This window comes from Ascaphus truei, chromosome 1, assembly GCF_040206685.1.
Source record: "Ascaphus truei isolate aAscTru1 chromosome 1, aAscTru1.hap1, whole genome shotgun sequence".
NCBI classification, from domain to species: domain Eukaryota; kingdom Metazoa; phylum Chordata; class Amphibia; order Anura; family Ascaphidae; genus Ascaphus; species Ascaphus truei.
Window position 1 is genome coordinate 165531285 of NC_134483.1, and position 21517 is coordinate 165552801.

At 44.4% G+C, this 21517-nt stretch overlaps 1 protein-coding gene across 6 annotated transcripts in view; it reads left to right on the top strand.

Moving 5' to 3' along the window:
* PIP5K1B (phosphatidylinositol-4-phosphate 5-kinase type 1 beta) overlaps positions 1–21517 on the top strand; it is a 159128-nt gene that overhangs the window by 64358 nt on the left and 73253 nt on the right. For all 6 annotated transcript variants that reach the window (XM_075597595.1, XM_075597570.1, XM_075597561.1 and 3 more), the window contains 2 exons: positions 5997–6127; positions 20016–20133. In XM_075597595.1, coding sequence (XP_075453710.1) covers positions 5997–6127; positions 20016–20133 — 249 coding nt within the window. The remainder of the gene's footprint in view (positions 1–5996; positions 6128–20015; positions 20134–21517) is intronic.

A 21517-nucleotide genomic window follows, 5' to 3' on the forward strand; every position in this document is an offset into this window, starting at 1 on the left:
ACTATTATGGGCATATTATTTAAAAAGATAACTAGATCACAACCAGGGAATTACAGACCTGTAAGCCTAACATCAATATTTGGGAAGCTACTTGAAGGTTTAGTATGGGATAATATTCAGGAATACCTAATGGATAACTAAATTATTAGTAATAGTCAGCATGGATTTATGAAGGATAGCTTGTGCCAAACTAACCTTATTAGTTTCTTTGAGGAGGTAAGTAGGAATTTAGACCAGGGTAATGCGGTTGATGTGGTCTACTTAGATTTTGCAAAGGCTTTGGATATGGTTCCATACAAGAGGCTAGTGCAGGGGTGCGACAACTGGGGGGGGGGGGGCGCGGCAGTTGCAAAGCCCACGCGTTCTTCCCCCAGGCATATAAATGAAATGCTGGGAGAGGTGTGGGGCTTCTGCAACTTCCCTTACCTGCTCTCAGCCGGCTCTTCAGTGACGCATTGACATGACAACGCAATGTCAAATGGCAACGCATCACATGGTGTCGTGAAGTAGGAAAAAGAGGTGGAATTGCGGATCACCACCAACATCCAGCAAACAGGAAAAAATTATAAAGAGGGGTCTCCCATAAAAAAATATATTTATTAGGTCGACCACAAACGAGGATAAAAAATGCACCAATGCGTTTCATGCACACTGTGCTTTATCAAGGTGTTCATAATATGAGCATACACTACTCACAGCCATCATAATATGGGCATACACTACTTCATAATATGAGCATACACTACTCACAGCCATCATAATATGGGCATACACTACTTCATAATATGGGCATACACTACTCACAGCCTTCATAATATGGGCATACACTACTCACAGCCTTCATAATATGGGCATACACTACTCACAGCCTTCATAATATGGGCATACACTACTTCATAATATGGGCATACACTACTCACAGCCTTCATAATATGGGCATACACTACTCACAGCCATCATAATATGGGCATACACTACTTCATAATATGGGCATACACTACTCACAGCCTTTATAATATGGGCATACACTACTCACAGCCTTCATAGTATGGGCATACACCACACACAGCCTTCTTAGTATGGGTATACACCACACACAGCCTTCATAGTATGGGCATACACCACAAACAGCCTTCATAGTATGGGCATACACCACACACACCCTTCATACAGTAATATGGGCATACTATTATGGGCATATTATTTAAAAAGATAACTAGATCACAACCGGGGAATTACAGACCTGTAAGCCTAACATCAATATTTGGGAAGCTACTTGAAGGTTTAGTATGGGATAATATTCAGGAATACCTAATGGATAACTAAATTATTAGTAATAGTCAGCATGGATTTATGAAGGATAGCTTGTGCCAAACTAACCTTATTAGTTTCTTTGAGGAGGTAAGTAGGAATTTAGACCAGGGTAATGCGGTTGATGTGGTCTACTTAGATTTTGCAAAGGCTTTGGATACGGTTCCATACAAGAGGCTAGTGCAGGGGGGGGGGGGGGGGGCCGGGCAGTTGCAAAGCCCACGCGTTCTTCCCCCAGGCATATTAATGAAATGCTGGGAGAGGTGTGGGGCTTCTGCAACTTCCCTTACCTGCTCTCAGCCGGCTCTTCAGTGACGCATTGACATGACAACGCAATGTCAAATGGCAACGCATCATGTGAAATAGGAAAAAGAGGTGGAATTGCGGATCACCACCAACATCCAGCAAACAGGAAAAAATTATAAAGAGGGGTCTCCCATAAAAAATATATTTATTAGGTCGACCACAAACGAGGATAAAAAATGCACCAATGCGTTTCATGCACGCTGTGCTTTATCAAGGTGTTCATAATATGAGCATACACTACTCACAGCCATCATAATATGGGCATACACTACTTCATAATATGGGCATACAGTACTCACAGCCTTCATAATATGGGCATACACTACGCACAGCCTTCATAATATGGGCATACACTACTCACAGCCTTCATAATATGGGCATACACTACTCACAGCCTTCATAATATGGGCATACACTACTCACAGCCTTCATAATATGGGCATACACTATGCACAGCCTTCATAATATGGGCATACACTACGCACAGCCTTCATAATATGGGCATACACTACTCACAGCCTTCATAATATGGGCATACACTACTCACAGCCTTCAAGATATGGGCATACACTACTCACAGCCTTCATAATATGGGCATACACTACTCACAGCCTTCATAATATGGGCATACACTACTCACAGCCTTCATAGTATGGGCATACACTACGCACAGCCTTCATAATATGGACATACACTACTCACAGCCTTCATAATATGGGCATACACTACGCACAGCCTTCATAATATGGGCATACACTACTCACAGCCTTCATAATATGGGCATACACTACTCACAGCCTTCAAAATATGGGCATACACTACTCACAGCCTTCATAATATGGGCATACACTACTCACAGCCTTCATAATATGGGCATACACTACTCACAGCCTTCATAGTATGGGCATACACTACGCACAGCCTTCATAATATGGACATACACTACTCACAGCCTTCATAATATGGGCATACACTACTCACAGCCTTCATAATATGGGCATACACTACTCACAGCCTTCATAATATGGGCATACACTATGCACAGCCTTCATAATATGGACATGCACCCACACACCCTTCATAGTATGGGCATACAGTATATACAGCCTTTATATTATGACCATGCATACACACTGCCTTCATAGTATGGTCATGCACTACACCAGGGATGCGCAAACTGGGGGAGATTGTCTGCGGGGGGAGCTGGGTTTACAGAGGCCCCGCGTGCTTCCTGGTGGCACTTAAATTAACTGCCGGGGAAGCAACGGAGACCTCTGTAAACTAAATGAAACTGCACTTACCTTGGCTCAGACAGCTCTTCGCGTTACCATGGCAACGTGACGTCATGACGTCCAGAACGCCGAGCCAAGGTAAGGGGAGGGGGTGCATACAGAGATGGGGACAGCCGACAGGGGGGCGCAGGGAAAAAAGATTGCGCTCCCCTGCGCTACACACAGCCTTCATAGTACTGGCATACACTACACACAGTCTTCATAATATGGGAATACAAAGTAGCATATTTCAGCTTCCTGATACCACTTACCAGCATGAAAATACAAAACCATAGAGCCCTTTAAAAAACTCAATGAACCCTAAAATACTGCCCCTGTTGAATTTCCTTTTAACATTCAAGTGTAGAAAGAGTTTAGAGAAGGTTATGGGCACACTGTAATAGAGAAAACATTGTGTTCTCATTTGCTTGCCTGTACCCAGAATCCTTTGAGTCTGCAGTGTTTCAATGATATTAAGGAAACAGGATCAAGCAGGAAAATGCTGGGTGAAGGAAAAAACTATATACAATGGCTAGCGACAATTGACCATTTTTACATGGTTCTTGCAGTGATTAGCTATTTTAGTTGGTACAGTACTGTACTATCATTTGACACTGTGCTGTGTGTGGGTGGTCTTAGAGCTCAAGTAGAAAACCTTTGTAACGCAAGTAATGTTATTAAGCAGTTCATTATTACATTCCCAGGGTCATGTGCTGACAAATTATATCCGCTTGGAGAGGGGTTTACATATACACGTTAAATGAACTGGAGCTCTATTTCTGGGTCAAATATTGCATAATAGTTTCAGAAAAACAAGAAAGGATTTTAAAGCATCAGTCGGCTTGATCTCATATGCTTATTTTATTTTTGTTGCTTTAAAGCCTTGGATTATATATTAAGTAACAGTATGGACAGATCCTTCTATGCAATGATGAAACTGTACATGCTCTTAGAACTATCTAAAAAGTACAGTACATATGTGTGTCAATACACATAGTGTTATGCAAAACTAGCTACACCTCCCAACATGTTCCATGTTTCCAGATGACATATCCTTTATTTGATTCTTCTTGGAAAATGTTTTTTAACAGGGGTTTCTGAGGAACCCTTGGGTTCCCCAGGCATTCCTAAAGGGTTCCTTGCAATTTTCAGGTCATTTGAAAATTGTCCCAATAACAGAAGAATTTACAATGCATCTGATCTCAGACGCACTATTAGAGAGGGTTGGGGTTCCTTAGAATGCATCTGATCTCAGACGCGCTATTAAAGAGGGTTGGGGTTCCTTACAATTCATCTGATCTCAGACGCGCTATTACAGAGGGTTGGGGTTCCTTACAATGCATCTGATCTCAGACACCCTCTTAGAGAGGGTTGGGATTCCTTACAATGCTTCTGATCTCAGACACCCTCTTAGAGAGGGTTGGGGTTCCTTACAATGCATCTGATCTAAGACACGTTATTAGAGAAGGTTGGGGTTCCGTACAATGCATCTGATCTCAGACGCGCTATTAGAGAGGGTTGGGATTCCTTACAATGCTTCTGATCTCAGACACCCTCTTAGAGAGGGTTGGGTTCCTTACAATTCATCTGATCTCAGACGCGCTATTAGAGAGGGTTGGGGTTCCGTGCAATGCATCTGATCTCAGACGCGCTATTAGAGAGGGTTGGGATTCCTTACAATGCTTCTGATCTCAGACGCGCTATTAGAGAGGGTTGGGATTCCTTACAATGCTTCTGATCTCAGACACCCTCTTAGAGAGAGTTGGGTTCCTTACAATTCATCTGATCTCAGACGCGCTATTAGAGAGGGTTGGGGTTCCGCAGAATTTCACAATATAATTTTAAGGTTTCTTAACCAAAAAAAAGGTTGCAAACCTCTGACCTAGGAGAATGTTGCATGTATAAACACATACATACATACATACATACATACATACATACATATATATATATATATATATATATATATATATATATATATATATATATATATATCCTAAACGGACATAAAAATATCTAAGAATTGTTGGCTCCACAAAATTGAAAAAATATATAAATGTCAGTGCTGGTCACAGAATACAAACACCGAGCTCCTGCACTTCATGTATTTTACGAAGATTTTTTTTTTATATATATATTAAAATCAGAAACCGCACATCCGCCCTGAGAAAAGGAAACAATAAATAATACAAAGGAAACTATGTATAGCTACCTACAGCTGGTCAATATGTAACATACTGCAGCTACAACTGTTCCTGCATACAGTACTGTAGCTACAACTGTTCCTGCATACTGCAGCTACAACTGCCATGATTGATTATATTGAAGTGAATGAAGTATGTTGTAACTCCTTTGCTGCTAAAGAGGCTCCACAATGTCTCAGGTCCACTGGTGGTCTCTGAAGACTTTCAAAATTCACATCCGTAAGCTTTGTATATCATTAGATACATATTTTATATATCAAATCTTATAATTTTCTATAAGTACTCAAGACTGATTTTTATATCCAGAGCCTGTGTCATAATTGCTGATATTAGGAGGGCTTATGAAAATGTAACTGCAATTTCACATTGGCGTCTTAATTTTTTAATTTCTGTACAAAAACGACCTGTTTTGAGAAAGTTCCGGATTTTGTCAAAGTAGAGTCAAGTGTTCGCTCAGCCCCTCCCTCCCCACAGGATGTAACTGCAATATGTTGAAGCTATTTAATGAAGATTTTTTTGTATCTCATAAAAGTAAATTAGAACATGTATTTGCAATAGTAAATGTATCTTTAAAGCATGAATTCATTGTTATTGCAAAGGCCCAGTGCTCCAGGCAGAACTAGTTACTCTGCAAATTAAATGGATGGATTACCCCTCCAGACGGTTTCTATTGTTAAACTCTGGGAATTGTTACAGTTTAAGATAATTAGAGGTGAGCCTTTTCTTTCTTCCGTGGCCAAGTAAAGCAGAACTGGCCAGAGATAATCAAATCACCTCCGATATAAAATTTCAGTCCCTTCCAAAGCTACTAATGAAAAATAGGTCCTGCACAAAGAAGGCTTACAACATGTTACAATAGCTCACTTGTTGGAAACTGATGTATATATGTATCTTCTCTTTACAGACAGCGTCATCCGCTATTAAAGGCACCATTCAACTGGGAATAGGCTATACCGTAGGCAACCTTACTTCCAAGCCAGACAGAGACGTGCTTATGCAAGACTTTTATGTAGTAGAGAGTGTGTTTTTACCAAGGTAAGCACTCCTAGATTGCATCAAAAATACACCATTTTACCGTGTACTGTAAAAATATTGGCTGATAAATAACTTTTTTAACGGCATTTTCTTTATAAAGTGTGGATTTTATGAATACAAGACTTTTGTACTTTTTTCTAGAGAGAATTGCATCAATCTCTCAGAGGCTATCTGTGCTAGGGCTATTTTACTTGGAGTGAAAGGATAGGCTTCTTGACACTTATAATTAAAAACTATTTCATTCAAGACAACATATAGCATTATACCTATGTGATATATACACACATATAAGAGAAGGATATACAGTATGTGTGTGTGTATATACTGTATATATAAACACACATACACATTTTTATATACATGTACAAATGCTCTATATTATATAATTTTGTGGAAAATTTCATTTTTACAGGTTACAGTCTAAATATTAATAAAAATACCACTTATGAGCACATTCACATGTCTCAGACAGGTCTGCCACCTGTCTTTCCCCATTAACTTAGCATACAATGCTTCCATTGCAGCTAGGGATTCTGTGTATTTATATTGAAATGAGCACTCAGTGTAATTTTTTGCTTCAAATCCATTTACCATAAATCCCTATAAGCTTATGGCTGCCGTATTACACAGCTTTTAAGCACAGCCTGGGTTTAGAAGTGCATAGCCAGTAAACCTACTCACAGACAGCTGTTAATATTAATAATAAATAGTGTTTATACTGTGCTAAACATAGTTGGATTTACAGACACCACAGATCCCTACCACTAAGATCTTATATTAAATTGTTGAAGCCTGGGGCAAAGGAAGGTAAAGTGACTTGACCAAGGTCAGAATTGGCGTCAACGAGCATGTTCCCCTAACTTAATGACCAATGTTTTTACCACTTGCCACTGACTTTTCTTCTCTATGTGATATATACAGCCACTGACGATGCTTTGCAAGGTTCCAGTAGGTTCTTCGTTGAACCAAACACAGCAACCTTCTTCATGTAGTATAGAGAACATCGACTATTTTATCTCTTAATGGAGGGATCACTATGTTGAGGCTCCATTGAAAAAGTGAATGGGAGGCTGCATTGTTGAGGAAATGTCAAAGCCAATAGTACTCAATATTATCATTCAGTAAGCCAATGTAGCGATGGGACAACCGGAACCGGAGACTAAGGTCAAGCAACACTGAATACATTTTCTTTTTCACTAAGTTCCTGAAACACATTAGGGTTTATTAATACATTGCACTCACTGTGAAAATGTCACTCCATCCAATTTTGCACCCCGTTGTGCAGTTTATTACTGTAACTGGAAGGCAGTTCTTAATGGAACCACCCCTCCCCCCCCCCCCCCCCCCCGATTTTAAGAAACTTCCACTGCAGTGCAAAATCAGTAAATAAGCCATGAATTATAATATGGAAAACGATGCATTAATTTCATCCAAAGGGAATTGTCAACATCACATTGGTTTATGAAGGGGAAGTAGGTGATTCACACCCTTATCTGGGCTTATGTGTGCCATGTACACACTGCACTTATCTATTAGGCACACTTGCCAATTTAAAGGGGCCAGAATACCCCACAATAGGGACCATTCTTTTAAGTGCGATGCGTCCAATTAGAGCTAATCGCACAGAGAGTCCTATTTACTTCAATGGAAGTTTCCGTGTAATAGTTTTACCGATCGGCAATATTGCACTTTAATGAATAATGCCCCCATGAGTTTTATTCATAAGTTTGGGCATGACCAATTATTGGCTAGATACATACAGTAGCTCTCTGTTAACTCCTGCTTTATGTCAATGTGTACAGTGTAGTTAGTGCACATTCCTCTTATGTACACATGGAAGAAAATTAGCACTGGTGTTCTCTGATGTAAGGACTGAGCTGTTAAACTAGCACAATCTTTGATTTCATCATAGTGTAAAAGTAATAACAGACTCTTGGCCTACCTGCTTGTATAGCTATTCCTAATGCAGTAGAATGTCAAAATAAAAGTGTGAAGGATCCTGTTTATCTTGCTTGTAAGACCCCAGAAGATTTTATATATTAGCACCAATAAATGTATAGCCATACATGCACAGTATGTATGTTACTCAGAAACATTATGCAATGTCTAAGTCAGGGGTTCCCAAACTTTTTCGGCTCAAGGCTCCCCAAGGCGATCAGGATTTTTCTGTGGCGCCCAAAGTAAAAACAAAGTTGTATATACATACCTAACAGTTGCAGTGTGCAGTTTGTGTCTCTCTCAGTCACACTCTCTCTCAGACACACTCTCTCTCAGACACTCACTCTCAGACACTCTCTCAGACACACTCTCACCCACTCTCAGACACACTCTCACTCAGTCTATCAGACACACTCTCACTCAGACACACACTCTCTCAGACACACACTCTCTCTCAGACACACACTCTCTCAGACACACTCTCTCAGATACACTCTCACTCACACTCTCTCAGACACACACTCTCTCAGACACATTCTCTCTATCTCTCTCTCCCAGACACACTCTCTCACTCACACTCTCTCAGACACACTCTCACTCACTCTCTCAGACACTCTCACTCACTCTCTCAGACACACACTCTCTCTCAGACACACTGTCTCTCTCTCTCTCAGACACACTGTCTCTCTCTCTCAGACACACTGTCTCTCTTTCTCTCAGACACACTCTCACTCACTCTCTCAGACACACTCACTCACTCTCAGACACACTCACTCACTCTCTCAGACACACTCACTCACTCTCTCAGACACACTCACTCACTCTCTCAGACACACTCACTCTCTCTCTCAGACACATTCTCTCTCAGACACATTCTCTCTCTCAGACACACTCTCTCAGACACTCTGACACACACTCTCCCAGACTCTCAGACACTCTGACACACACTCTCCCAGACACTCACTGACACACACACACAGATACACACACACACACACACACACACACACACAGATACAGATACACACACACACAGATACACACACACACAGATACTCACACACAGATACACAGATACACACACACACACACACACACACACAAACATACACACACAGCGGAGAGCAGAGGCAGCGAAGGATGTGAGTGACTGGGGGGGAGGAGGGGGAGGGAGGAAAGGCATGCGATCCGTGCAGGCAGCTCCCCGCCTCCCCCTGCACACACCTCCAGGACAGGCAAATGTACAACTCCCCCCCTGCACCCCCGCTACCTTCTCCTATCACCCGGGGCAGAAGGGGACGGGACACCGCAGACAGAGGAACCAGGAGCAGGAAGGCAGACACACACACACACCGTGTGCTCTGCACAAAGCGGAAGCCCCGCCCCCGGCTTCCTCTGACCTACAGCCAATCCCCTGCGGCCCTGACCGGCATTAAGGAGGGATAGTGGGGAATGGATAATCGGAGGGATGGTGGCGAGGGATAATCGCGGCGCCCCTCTAGGCAAGCCACGGCGCACCAGGGCGCCGCGGCGCACAGATTGGGAACCACTGGTCTAAGTCAAAAATATGACTTACAGTATAAAATTCTGACAAAAACAATTGTCCACTTAAAACAGATTATACGTGTATTGCTTTCACCAATGTTTACAGACAACGTTGATTCACATGTTGTGGCAATTCATTTTTATGGCTCCAGAACATGTTTTCTGCAATTCAGGCAAAAGCAGGTTATCATCAGTAAACTGAAGCCTTATGTGTTGCCAGTAGTATTAGCATGGTTAATTATAGAAATGTAAATCATGTTCTATGTTTTTGGTAAGAAAAGTCTATCTGTTAACGGCACTTTTACTCTGAATTTTGGTCGTACATATTTTAACATAGCAACATGTACTTTAGGCTGACCAAAAGACAACTCATTTGACTTCAAGGTTTTGCTACTTTGAGATGGAGATACAGGCGGGCACCGGTAATGCTGCGGGTTCCGTTCTATGGTCCCGCCGCAAAGCAAAACTCGCCGGAAAGGGGGACCGCCGATTTTCCGCATCTTCCCCTTCTGCGCATGCGCAACCTCCGTTCTGTGCAAGCGCGATCACCGTTCTGCGCATGAGCGATCTCTGCACCCCCCGTTCTGCGCATGCGCGACCTGGGCAGCCCCCATCCTGTGCATGTGCAGACATGGCGGTCCCCTTCCCGGTACCGCTGTATGAGTGGAACGCCGTAAAGCGGGCCGCCGAAAAGCGGGGCCCTACCCTACTAGTATCATTGGATTTATCCGGGGAAGGCTAACAAATGAATTTCAGTGCAACATTTGCCAATTTTGTCTTACAAGGGGGAAAAAAATCTTACATTGCTGTCAAATCACTTCCTCGATATAAGTTTTGACTGTTTGGCAAATTCAAACAAAAGATATCTAGGGTTTTCTTAAACATATCTACACTTATCTACCATCACAGGCTCCATTTTCACTGTCGTTCTGCTTTTTTGCTGATAAAATCTTAATTTCCATTATCTCAATGACCTTTGAACAGGCCGGGACATGGGTGAAAAATTCCTTTGAAATTTCCTTATATCGACCATGGATATATTTGTAAATAGTAATAGTATTCCTGAGTCCCAGGGTCGTATTTTTTATTAGAAACTCTGGATTAAGGTTTCCCTGAAGCAGATGGACCAGTGATAGAAGAATAGGCTGTCGTGGACCTCTGGGAAGCCACAGTGGAATTTATAGGCTGTTCTAAAGACGTTGTAGAATGCCCAGTCAATGCTACTGCCCCATAGTCTGCAAGTTTATTGTTAAAACTTCTTGAGATACAGCTCAACCCCGTTATAGTGCGATCCGATACAACGCGGATCCGCTTATAACACGGTGTGAGGTTGGCTCCCAATAAATTACAGTCACACACATAAGTACGTTCAAATCCCACAGCCCCTGAACACAGAGCAAAAGAGAGAGCCATAGAGCCACAGAGGGGCAGAGAGGCAGAGAGACACACAAGGCAAAAGATAGGGGCAGAGAGACACACAAGGCAAAGGAGAGGGGCAGAGAGACACAAGGCAAAGGAGAGGGGCAGAGAGACACACACGGCAGAGGAGAGGGGCTGAGAGACACGCAGAGGAGAGGGGCAGAGACACACAGGGCAGAGGAGAGGGGCAGAGAGACACACATGGCAGAGGAAAGGGGCAGAGAGACACACAGGGCACAGGAGAGGGTCAGAGAGACACACAGGGCTGAGGAGAGGGGCAGAGAGACACACGACAAAGGAGAGGGGCAGAGAGACACACAAGGCAAAGGAGAGGGGCAGAGACCATTTATTTTTTTCGCTATCCGCTTATAATGCAGTCGCATTATGTGGACCCCAAGCACCGCGTTATACCGGGGTTCAGCTGTACTTGGTTATTTTTATTATGAAAATGAATCCCTGCAAATCCTATTTAAATGAGATATTTGGTACAAGCATAAATTAAGGTTGTTTTTAGTTTTTTTGGGCTACAATCCCTGCAATTTTGTAATCTATAATAACAATAGATAATTAATCTTACACAACTTTCTCCTTTGCAATCTATCCAAAATTCTGCTGCTACAATAATTTCACGTTCTCCCAAAATAGTCTCCGCTCATCTCCTCCTTTAAATCCCCCTCCTGGCGTCCCATCAAGTTTTGAACCACCCACAAAGTTCTCCTCGTTACATTTAAGACTCTCCACTCATCTGCTCCTCCCTACAGTTTAGCTTTGATCTCTCCCTAGGCTCCTGCTCGTCTCCTGCGTTCCACCCACAACTGTTTCCTTTCCACCCATTTCACCTGTACTGCTCTCTCTCTCACCTTAAACATTTTTCCCTCACTGTCCTTTACCTACAGTATAAAACTCCCCAGTGGTGGGATTAAAAAATGTTAGTAACAGGTTCTTACCTGGGTGGCGGGCGGCGTCTAACAGCATCTCCCGGCATCTATTTCCCTTATCAAAATAGCCACACGGTGTCACATGGTGCCGCGTTGCTATGACAACGCAACGTTGTGGCGTCACGTAGCATCTCGTTGCCATAGCAACGGACATCACGTGATGCGGTTATGTCACGTGGCATTGGCATGGCAACACGTGGCCATTTGACGCCCCACGGCCATATTGAGAGGATTTGCAAGGAGATAGATGCAAGGAAATGCTGTTAGACGCCACCCACCGCTGTGAATGAAGGTAGGAGAATTAAGAACTGCTTCAGCGAACTTGTGACATTTTAGTAACAGGTTCGCAAGCACCGGTGCGAACCGGCAGAATCCCACCACGGGAACTCGCTCACTATATGCCAAGCACCCTCTGTCCCCACCTTTAAGACAAACCTTAAAACTCACCTCTTAGATGGAGCGCTCCAACAGCCTGGACTCATGGTTACTGTCCCACACCCACAGTCACTCCTAGCAATTACTGCCATCTACTGTCTTTGTAAGTTTCCTTCATACCACTTAGATTGTAAGCTCTTCGAGACATTTCCTGTCCTATTGTCTGTTCTTATTTGTTGCATTTATTGTACTATAATTCCCTATACTGTATTGTCTCTCTTCTAAAGCGCTAAGTAAAGCTGTGAGCGCTATATAAAAGATGTATATAAGTACATTATAGGAATGAAAAGCTAAGTACAATGCTGTGTAAGAAACAGTTTTGAGAAAAGATAGTGGAAACAGAAATATGTAACTCACAAAATTGGAAAACTACATTTTATTGTGGTATTTACCTATTTTACGTTCGAATAAGACAATGGGCGAATGATTAAAAGAAACAGCTGTTTCCATGGCTCATTTATTTTGCGATTGAGGTTCAGTTATTCCTGCACAGCCAGTGTACTTAAAGTTTAATCCCATTTAGGGATGGAGATTAAGGTAGATGTTCCAAAAATACCTTTGCTTAACATTTTAATTTATACCATATTAATGCAAAATCCAGCAATTTAAAATGTTACCAGGTGCTCAGTAGTAGATCCTAATTATTCTCTGAGTAACAGAGAAGTGAGAGAAATTATACAATTTAGGGTGACTTGTATTATGCATGTTTGCTCCCACAAAAGTGGAGCAAATGTGCTTTCAAATGAATACTCCTCAAAAATGACATAAATGGCTTCAACTGCAGCGCGTGCAACACAAATTTGATTTTGACAAATGGTTCCATGATGGCTTTATCTTGGCAAACAGTGCCTTTTAGTACCAAGCACTGCCAATGGAAAATTGTAGATTGGGTTGCCAGGAGCAAGGTGAGTCACCTATTAAAAATAAATATTTGTAATAAGTTAATGTACTATTAAACGGCTAGTGTTTATTTCCATTTCTTTATAATGGATCATGTCGTAATAGCTACTAAATCTGTCATGGAACAAGAATCACATTCCTGCCCGACCCCCCTTCTGCTTGTCAGCTCCTTAAGTTCAGCTGCAGGCATTGGCTCCACATACACACACTGTGCCTGTGTAACATGCAACAATGTTGCATTTTTTGCCTCTGAGCACATAATCAGTGAACTGCTACTGCAGCTTCTCCAGTCCTCCCAGTTAATGGACTTTCCCATGTTCTCCCCTGTCTTTTGCTGACAGTTAGTGCAGTCCCACTCAACCTTTAGTGTGACCCCTGCCCCTCACTTTCTTTTCCACCCTAGATTACAGTGAGTACAGACCTGTCTGCATCCACCCCTGGTAAGGCCTTTCTCTCTTACCATAGTCCAACCTCATAGAAGCATCCCACATAGAGAAGCACTCTCTGCCTACACTACACCCACAAGTTCCTGTGTTTTCTAATCCAGCAATAAAATTAAGAAAGACATTAAGGACTTGTCATGCTTTGGAAGAGGGAGGACATGAGTTGAGCTTACTGGAACTAATCATACATCATTCGTGACCCTGGTTCCAGGAAAGTAAGAGAGAGACCGTGTATTAGAGGTCTACGCAGAAGCTATCACTCACAGCCTTCATGCTACAAAAGTGCAGCTCTACACAGCTATACAGCAAACTGCTACAGCTTTCTGCAAAAACAAGCAGCAGTTTAAACAGAACAGTAAAACAAAGACCTGTGTTAGGGAATCACACAGGAGCTACTACTCAAAGACTTTATGCTAAACAGAATAGTCTCTGCACCCCAGGACAAGCGGCAGCTTCACTCTGCCAGACAGGGCAGCAAGCTTTATACAGCAAACTGCACACAGCCTGCAACCTTACAGAGAAGCAAGCAGCTTACACTGCACGAGCAACCCTGCACACAAGGCAGCAGCTTTGCAAACAGACTGTACACACAAACCTAATTGCCTTTTTCTCTGCCTGAGTCCACCCGCTGCTCAGCCCCACAGTGAGGAACCAACGGACACCTGTAAGTACAGCTACCCCAACGCTGCACGCTGCAGGACACCGCTCGGCATCATCTGAGACAGACGCCCATCGCTGACAAGGTAAAAGACCGCACGCCACACGCACTGGCAAAGGCCTACACACACCTACAGCATGGCAGAACTCAGAGCCTCACCAGACATCACGCAGGAAAGCGATCTCTCAGACACAGAGACCGCCGCGCAACTGCAACAGGCGCAGGCAGGCGCAAGGCCTAAACGGACAGTCACACTGACACAAAAGGCCCGCGAAAAATATGAGAGCGACATTGAAGCGCACCGCGCTAAATTAGAGTTGGCCTGGGAAACAACCACACTGGGAATACGCAATGTCACTAGTATTGGCAACTATGCGCAGCAGCTCGAGCAGGCAATAACGCAATTAAGGACTGATCACTCGCGTTATCAAGAGCTATCAGAGGCATACGTTACTTACCTGACCAGGGCCAACACCAGCGAAAGCCTGCAAGAAAGAGACTTACAGAGCAACATTGACCTGGCACGACACAGCCGCGTACGTACCACTATCACGGAGGCTGAGAGTAGGAGAAAGGACCTTTTGCTGGAAACCGCATCGCAGCGCTCAAGCACATCCAGACACTCATCAAGGTCAGCAAGATCAGCGCAGTCTAACGCGTCCAGCGCAAGCACAAACGCTACCAAGGCGAGAGCCGCTGCAGAGGCCGCACGTGCCCGGGCCGAATATGGTCGGAGAGAGGCAGCCGTAAGGGCAGAAAAGGCGCGCATAGAAGAGGAGGAGCAGGTCGCCGCCGCCGCCTCCGCTGCCAATGCCGCCGCCGCTGCTACCGCCGCCGCTGCCAATGCCGCCGCCGCTGCTACCACCGCCGCTGCCAATGCACGTAGAAAGGCCGAATTAGACGCGGATCTAAAGGCTCTAAGCAAAGAAGAAGACGCCGCTGCCGCCATAGCCCAAGCCGAAGTCCTAGAAGCAGCTGCGAGACAGGACGGCGGGGAGCTACCGTACAGACGGATAGCTTCAGAGGATCCAGCCCAACGCACTGAAGACTACGTAAGGAGCCTCTTCAGTGTGAACACCAGCGCACCATCTCAACACGGATGGAGCGACTCCACAGATACCGAAGACTCGCTAGGACCACGAGGAGAAGACGCTGCTCCATCAATGGCACATGCTGCCTGGGATAGCCACAGCCGCAACAGTGATCCACACGCCAGCGCGCACACGGATGCACCACAACAGGCTCGCAATCCAGGTACACCCACGCGGGAGAAAACAGCCCCTCACAGTGGCCAGCAGTCATCACGCGTCCATGCCAAGGAAGAGGCGACCGCACGGACCCTCCCAGCAACTACCTCAGAACGGGGTAAACGCGCCGATGTCTCAGGTCTGACAGACATAGCCAAGTACATGATCCGGCGCGACTTGGTGCACGCAGGACTCATCAGCTTCGACGACCGCCCTGAGAACTACCGGACGTGGAAATTCACGTTCAAAGACGCAATCGACAGCTTGGACTTCTCAGCAAGGGAAGAGCTCAACCTGTTAGTTAAGTTCTTGGGGAACGTATCCAGGGAGCAAGCGCAGAGACTTCGGACGGCAAACGCACATCAACCCCAAGTAGGCCTGGACCTAGTGTGGGAAAGGCTAGAAGAGACCTATGGCAGCCCTGAAGCAGTCGAGGATTCACTCTTCAAAAGAATCGAGAGCTTCCCCAAGATCACGAGTAAAGACTACTCGAAGTTACGAGATCTTGGAGACCTGCTGCAAGAACTGGAGTTCGCAAGGAAAGACCATTCCTTAATAGGTCTCAACGCCCTAGATTCAGCTCGTGGAGTGAGACCCATCCTGGAGAAGCTACCCTTCAACCTCCAAGAAAGGTGGCTTTCACAAGGTTCCAAATACAAAAGGGAGAAGCAGGTTGTCTTCCCCCCATTCTCATTCTTCGTGAGCTTCATCTGCGAAGCGGCAAAGACAAGAAACGATCCCAGTTTCATCTTAGGTGCGCAAACCACATACAGTGCAAGCAGCCCGAAGAACGAGAGACCAGCGACGAGATATGGTAACCCCCAAACACCCATCTCGGCCCGCAGGACGGACGTGCCTCCCACGGCCCAAACTACTCCCGATCAGTCGGTCGCCGGAGACAAGGAACCAAGGGACCCAAACAGGGAATGTCCCATACACAAGAAGCCACACCCACTCAACAAGTGCTTTGGGTTCAGGATGAAGTCCCTAGAGGAACGCAAGAGGTTACTTGGAGAATTCGGAGTTTGCTTCAAGTGCTGCGGTTCCACGACCCATCTAGCCAGGGACTGTAAGGAAGAGATCAAATGCACAGTGTGCGAGAGTGACAAGCACGTGACAGCGTTACACCCAGAGGCGATGACACTCCACCAACTCAAGAACCCATCCTCCATAGCGGAGCATGGCGGGGAGAAAGAAGAAGGAGAGTCAACATCCGTCACATCTCAGCGCACTGAGGTTTGCGGAAAAGAAGGTGACAAAATGTCCTGCTCCAAAATATGCCTTGTCGCAGTGCACCCCCAGGGACAACCTGAGAAGGCTATTCGGATGTACGCAATCCTCGACGACCAGAGCAACCGATCACTGGTCAGGTCAGAGTTCTTCGACATGTTTAACATACAAGATGGTGCCTTTCCTTACACTCTCAGAACGTGCGCAGGGCAAATGGAGACCACAGGGAGAAGAGTGAACGGCTACACCATATGCTCAATAGACGGCAAAGTGAACATGCCCCTTCCCACACTCATCGAGTGCAACCACATGACCACAAACAGGGACGAGATACCCACACCAGACGTGGCACTCCATTACCCCCACCTCAAAGGAATAGCCAACCACATCCGGCCGGTGGAACAAGACGCCAAGATCCTGCTGCTGCTCGGTAGGGACATCATGAGGGTACATAAAGTCCGTAAACAGCACAACGGACCCCACAACGCGCCATACGCCCAAAGACTCGACCTAGGATGGGTGATAGTGGGCAACTCGTGCACTAACAGAGAGCACGGGCAAGACTACGTTGATGCCCGCAGAACGGAGGTGACAGAATGTGGACACACATCTCTCTCTGAACCATGTCTTGGCCATCTCCAAGTGACCGAAGGGCCAAGTGAAGAGGAAAGACAAGGTCATACCCCTGAGACCAACAAAGACATCCTCACGCCGATGGGATGCGACAATGGCTTAGGATGCTCAGCAGTCCAGACAGCCAAGGATGATGAGTCGACTCCACCGAAGGAAGAGAGTAACCTCCCAAAGGTGACCGATAAAGGGATCGTCCTAAAAACAACAAACAATCAGACAATACTCCCGCGAGCAAGGGCACAATTAAGGCGCACAGTTGTTCCTCTCCACAGAGTATCAAGCAACAGAGCAACCAATTGCCACGGCTGGCATAGCCGCAAAAGATTGCGCCCCACAGGCGAAGCCACAGTGTCAAAAGGACTGTTCATTCAAACACGTAAAAGGGGACAGTTGCAGAGACATTTCCCAAAAGGATTTACAAGGACAAAAGAGACTGTTCTTCGTCATGTCCAGGGAGAAAACAACCTCCCGATGGCAGTCAACAAAGAAACACAAAAGCGTTTCACCAAACTACGCGGAGATGTTCTCGTGCAAGAGAAATGTACCGATGAACTACGGTGCACAGCGTTCCAGACAACAAGGAACGATGACAAACAAACACCCTCGAGGGAAGATAGAGGATTCCCGAGGTTAACTGTCAAGGAGCGCTCTAAAGACGGACTAAGCAGTCGGGTGACTCCGCTACCATTCCGTTCACCAAGGAGGCGCTTCCCAAACAATGGAGAACATGCCATCTCTAGGTTCACCTCGCACCTCTGCGGCCCACAAAGGGAACCAGAGACCAAAAACAACTTTGTGGTCTTCATCCAGAAGATATTCTTTACCGGCCACGCAAAGCCAGCACCTCTAATGGAGGAAGGCAAAGAATGTCGGTACCTCCAATCACCTGGGGCCTACCACCCTCAGGAACCCGATCAAATCCGGGTAATGTTCAACCCCAGCGCTCAGCTTCAGGGAGTCTCCCTGAACGACGCCCCCTTTATTGGATTACATTCGACAACCAGTTTTCCAGGGACAGTAATCCGCTCCCACAAGGAGCCAAAAGCCCTCTCCTTCTGCCAAACGCCAGGTGATAGAGCAACAGGCTGCCACGGCTGGTATACCTACAAGGGGATACACTCTGTGGGTGGAACTACAGAGACAAAAGGACTGTTCTCTCACAAGACTAAAAGGAAACAGTGCCAGAGACTTTTATACAAAGACATTGTGGTGCAACCTGCAAACCTGGAGCTGTGCATCCACCCTGCATCCTTTGCCAAAGAACCTTGGCCAAGGGACCTTGATACCAGTGATACCGGCCGGTGTCACATCGCTATGTGGACATGGACCCTTGCATTGTTTGAGAATGTGATGTTATCTTTGTTATGCATTGCACATATGTTCCACATATTCCAGTTATATAGTGGTATCTCCAGATACCAGACGGGGAGTGTCATGGAACAAGAATCACATTCCTGCCCGACCCCCCTTCTGCTTGTCAGCTCCTTAAGTTCAGCTGCAGGCATTGGCTCCACATACACACACTGTGCCTGTGTAACATGCAACAATGTTGCATTTTTTGCCTCTGAGCACATAATCAGTGAACTGCTACTGCAGCTTCTCCAGTCCTCCCAGTTAATGGACTTTCCCATGTTCTCCCCTGTCTTTTGCTGACAGTTAGTGCAGTCCCACTCAACCTTTAGTGTGACCCCTGCCCCTCACTTTCTTTTCCACCCTAGATTACAGTGAGTACAGACCTGTCTGCATCCACCCCTGGTAAGGCCTTTCTCTCTTACCATAGTCCAACCTCATAGAAGCATCCCACATAGAGAAGCACTCTCTGCCTACACTACACCCACAAGTTCCTGTGTTTTCTAATCCAGCAATAAAATTAAGAAAGACATTAAGGACTTGTCATGCTTTGGAAGAGGGAGGACATGAGTTGAGCTTACTGGAACTAATCATACATCATTCGTGACCCTGGTTCCAGGAAAAAATCTAATAATGTTGCATGCTTGTGAAGCTCCCGTATGCTCATCACCTACTCTTTAAATAACACTAACCATGGATACCAGACCAATTCAGGTCTTAGCCACCACAAAATTAATAGAACTTGTGCACTTCCAATTGTGCGAATGCCTGTCTTATGTCTAATATCTGATGTGGCTGGTAAAACCTGAACTGAGGCACGGGAATCATTGGCTTATGTATTCCAAACAGGTGGCCCAGCAGTTGTCCATCACTGGCAACTTTGGAGGGAGAGCCTTAAAAGTTAAAGTAAGGCTAGTTTATGATGAAGAAGATTCCATAGATAATAACATTACTGAGCAGTAATTGTAAATTGTGTGTGTTATTGTATTTTAATATATTTGTTTTAAATGGTCTGTTTTCCGCCTACCAGTAAAGTGTTGCAGAGATGGTTGATGCTAGATAAAAACACATGACAAATAACACTAAAATAAACCTTACATCTATTCAATACGCCTAATACGTTTCTTGTTTTTTTTCCTCCCAACCTTTTAGTGAAGGGAGCAACCTTACCCCGGCCCATCACTATCCAGACTTCAGATTTAAGACCTATGCTCCCCTAGCGTTCCGATACTTCAGAGAGCTTTTTGGTATCAAGCCTGATGATTACTTGGTAAGGACCGTGTATATCTCTTTGTACCAGTGCAAAAAGGGCGACATATCTTGGTTATCAGGGACAGCACAGTGTTGCCTCCCTGAGCCTCTGTCATTCTGAAATGTTGATCCTCCTCATGTTGTCTAACTTATATCCCACTGTTTTCAAGCCTTGAATTTTTGTTTGACCATGCTTTAATTTTTCTTAGCCCTCAATACACACAGGTAAATGCAAAGCTGGAAGATATACTGTAGTACTAGCTGAACACAATACAGCTACAGTGCCCTTTAGTGAATGTACATATGTGTATACATTTATAGAAAAGAGCATTCATATTTCAATTGCATTGAATCTGCAATTTGGTCTTTTCTAAGTCACAAAGGGAAAATAAAAAGACTTAAAAAAAACATCAATGGACTACGATCTTTTCAACATAGGTTCATTCCCGTGAGGTACATGGTGTGGAATGGGAGCTAAAGAACAGGACTTGTTTAAGCTGTCCCAAGTAATCAGAGTTAACGTAGTGTTCTGTGATGGCTCATGTTAAGTCGCTGTGAAACTGCCCAGCACAGTTTAATAAATATACGCTATAGACTTATAACCACTTTTAACATTGCTGAAGTTTAATCTGATACAGGTGAAAGGGATTAGACCCTTGTGATTGTACACTTCTGTATTACTATTTCTAAAAAAAAAGAAAATGAATGTAAAATCATTCATTTTCTATGTATTTTAACTCATACATCATTGGCTTTTTAGAAGTGGCATAGATATATTTCTATTGTGCTTTGACCCGTTAGCCTTTATTCTAGCAGACAATGGGTTAAGAGCTAACTTATCTTTTGTTGAACCCGTTTTCTTATAATAATTGATATTTTTGTAACCATGGTATTGCTGCTGGTTATAGTAATTATTTCAACAGAAAGTTATAATTAGATTTAAATACCCCTGTGAATGTTCCTGATTAAATTCTAATTGAAAGCTCTTATGCGTTAATTGCCTTATTTACGCAGCTCATCAGCAGAAATGTTTTGCATCTGGATCTTCTAACCTTGACATGGAAACACTGCACAGAAAATCGTTTGAAAGGGATCTTAAAATCATTGTTTTTGTGAAATGTGATATCTCTGTGCCAGTGGTTCCCAGACTATAGTCCTTTGCCCACTAGTAATCTACAGAAACCCCCTTAAAAAAAATAATTATTAAATGATAGGTAAAAAAAAAAAAAGAAGTGCAGCAGCCCTCCAAATGTAGTAAATAACATACTAAATGTATTACTCGCACATTAAATATCCAACGTTTCAACCCCTCTCTTGGGGTTTTCCTTGGGACTCTTGAGGACATTGGATATACTGTATACAGCTCAACCCCGTTATAACGCGATCCGTTACAACACGAATCC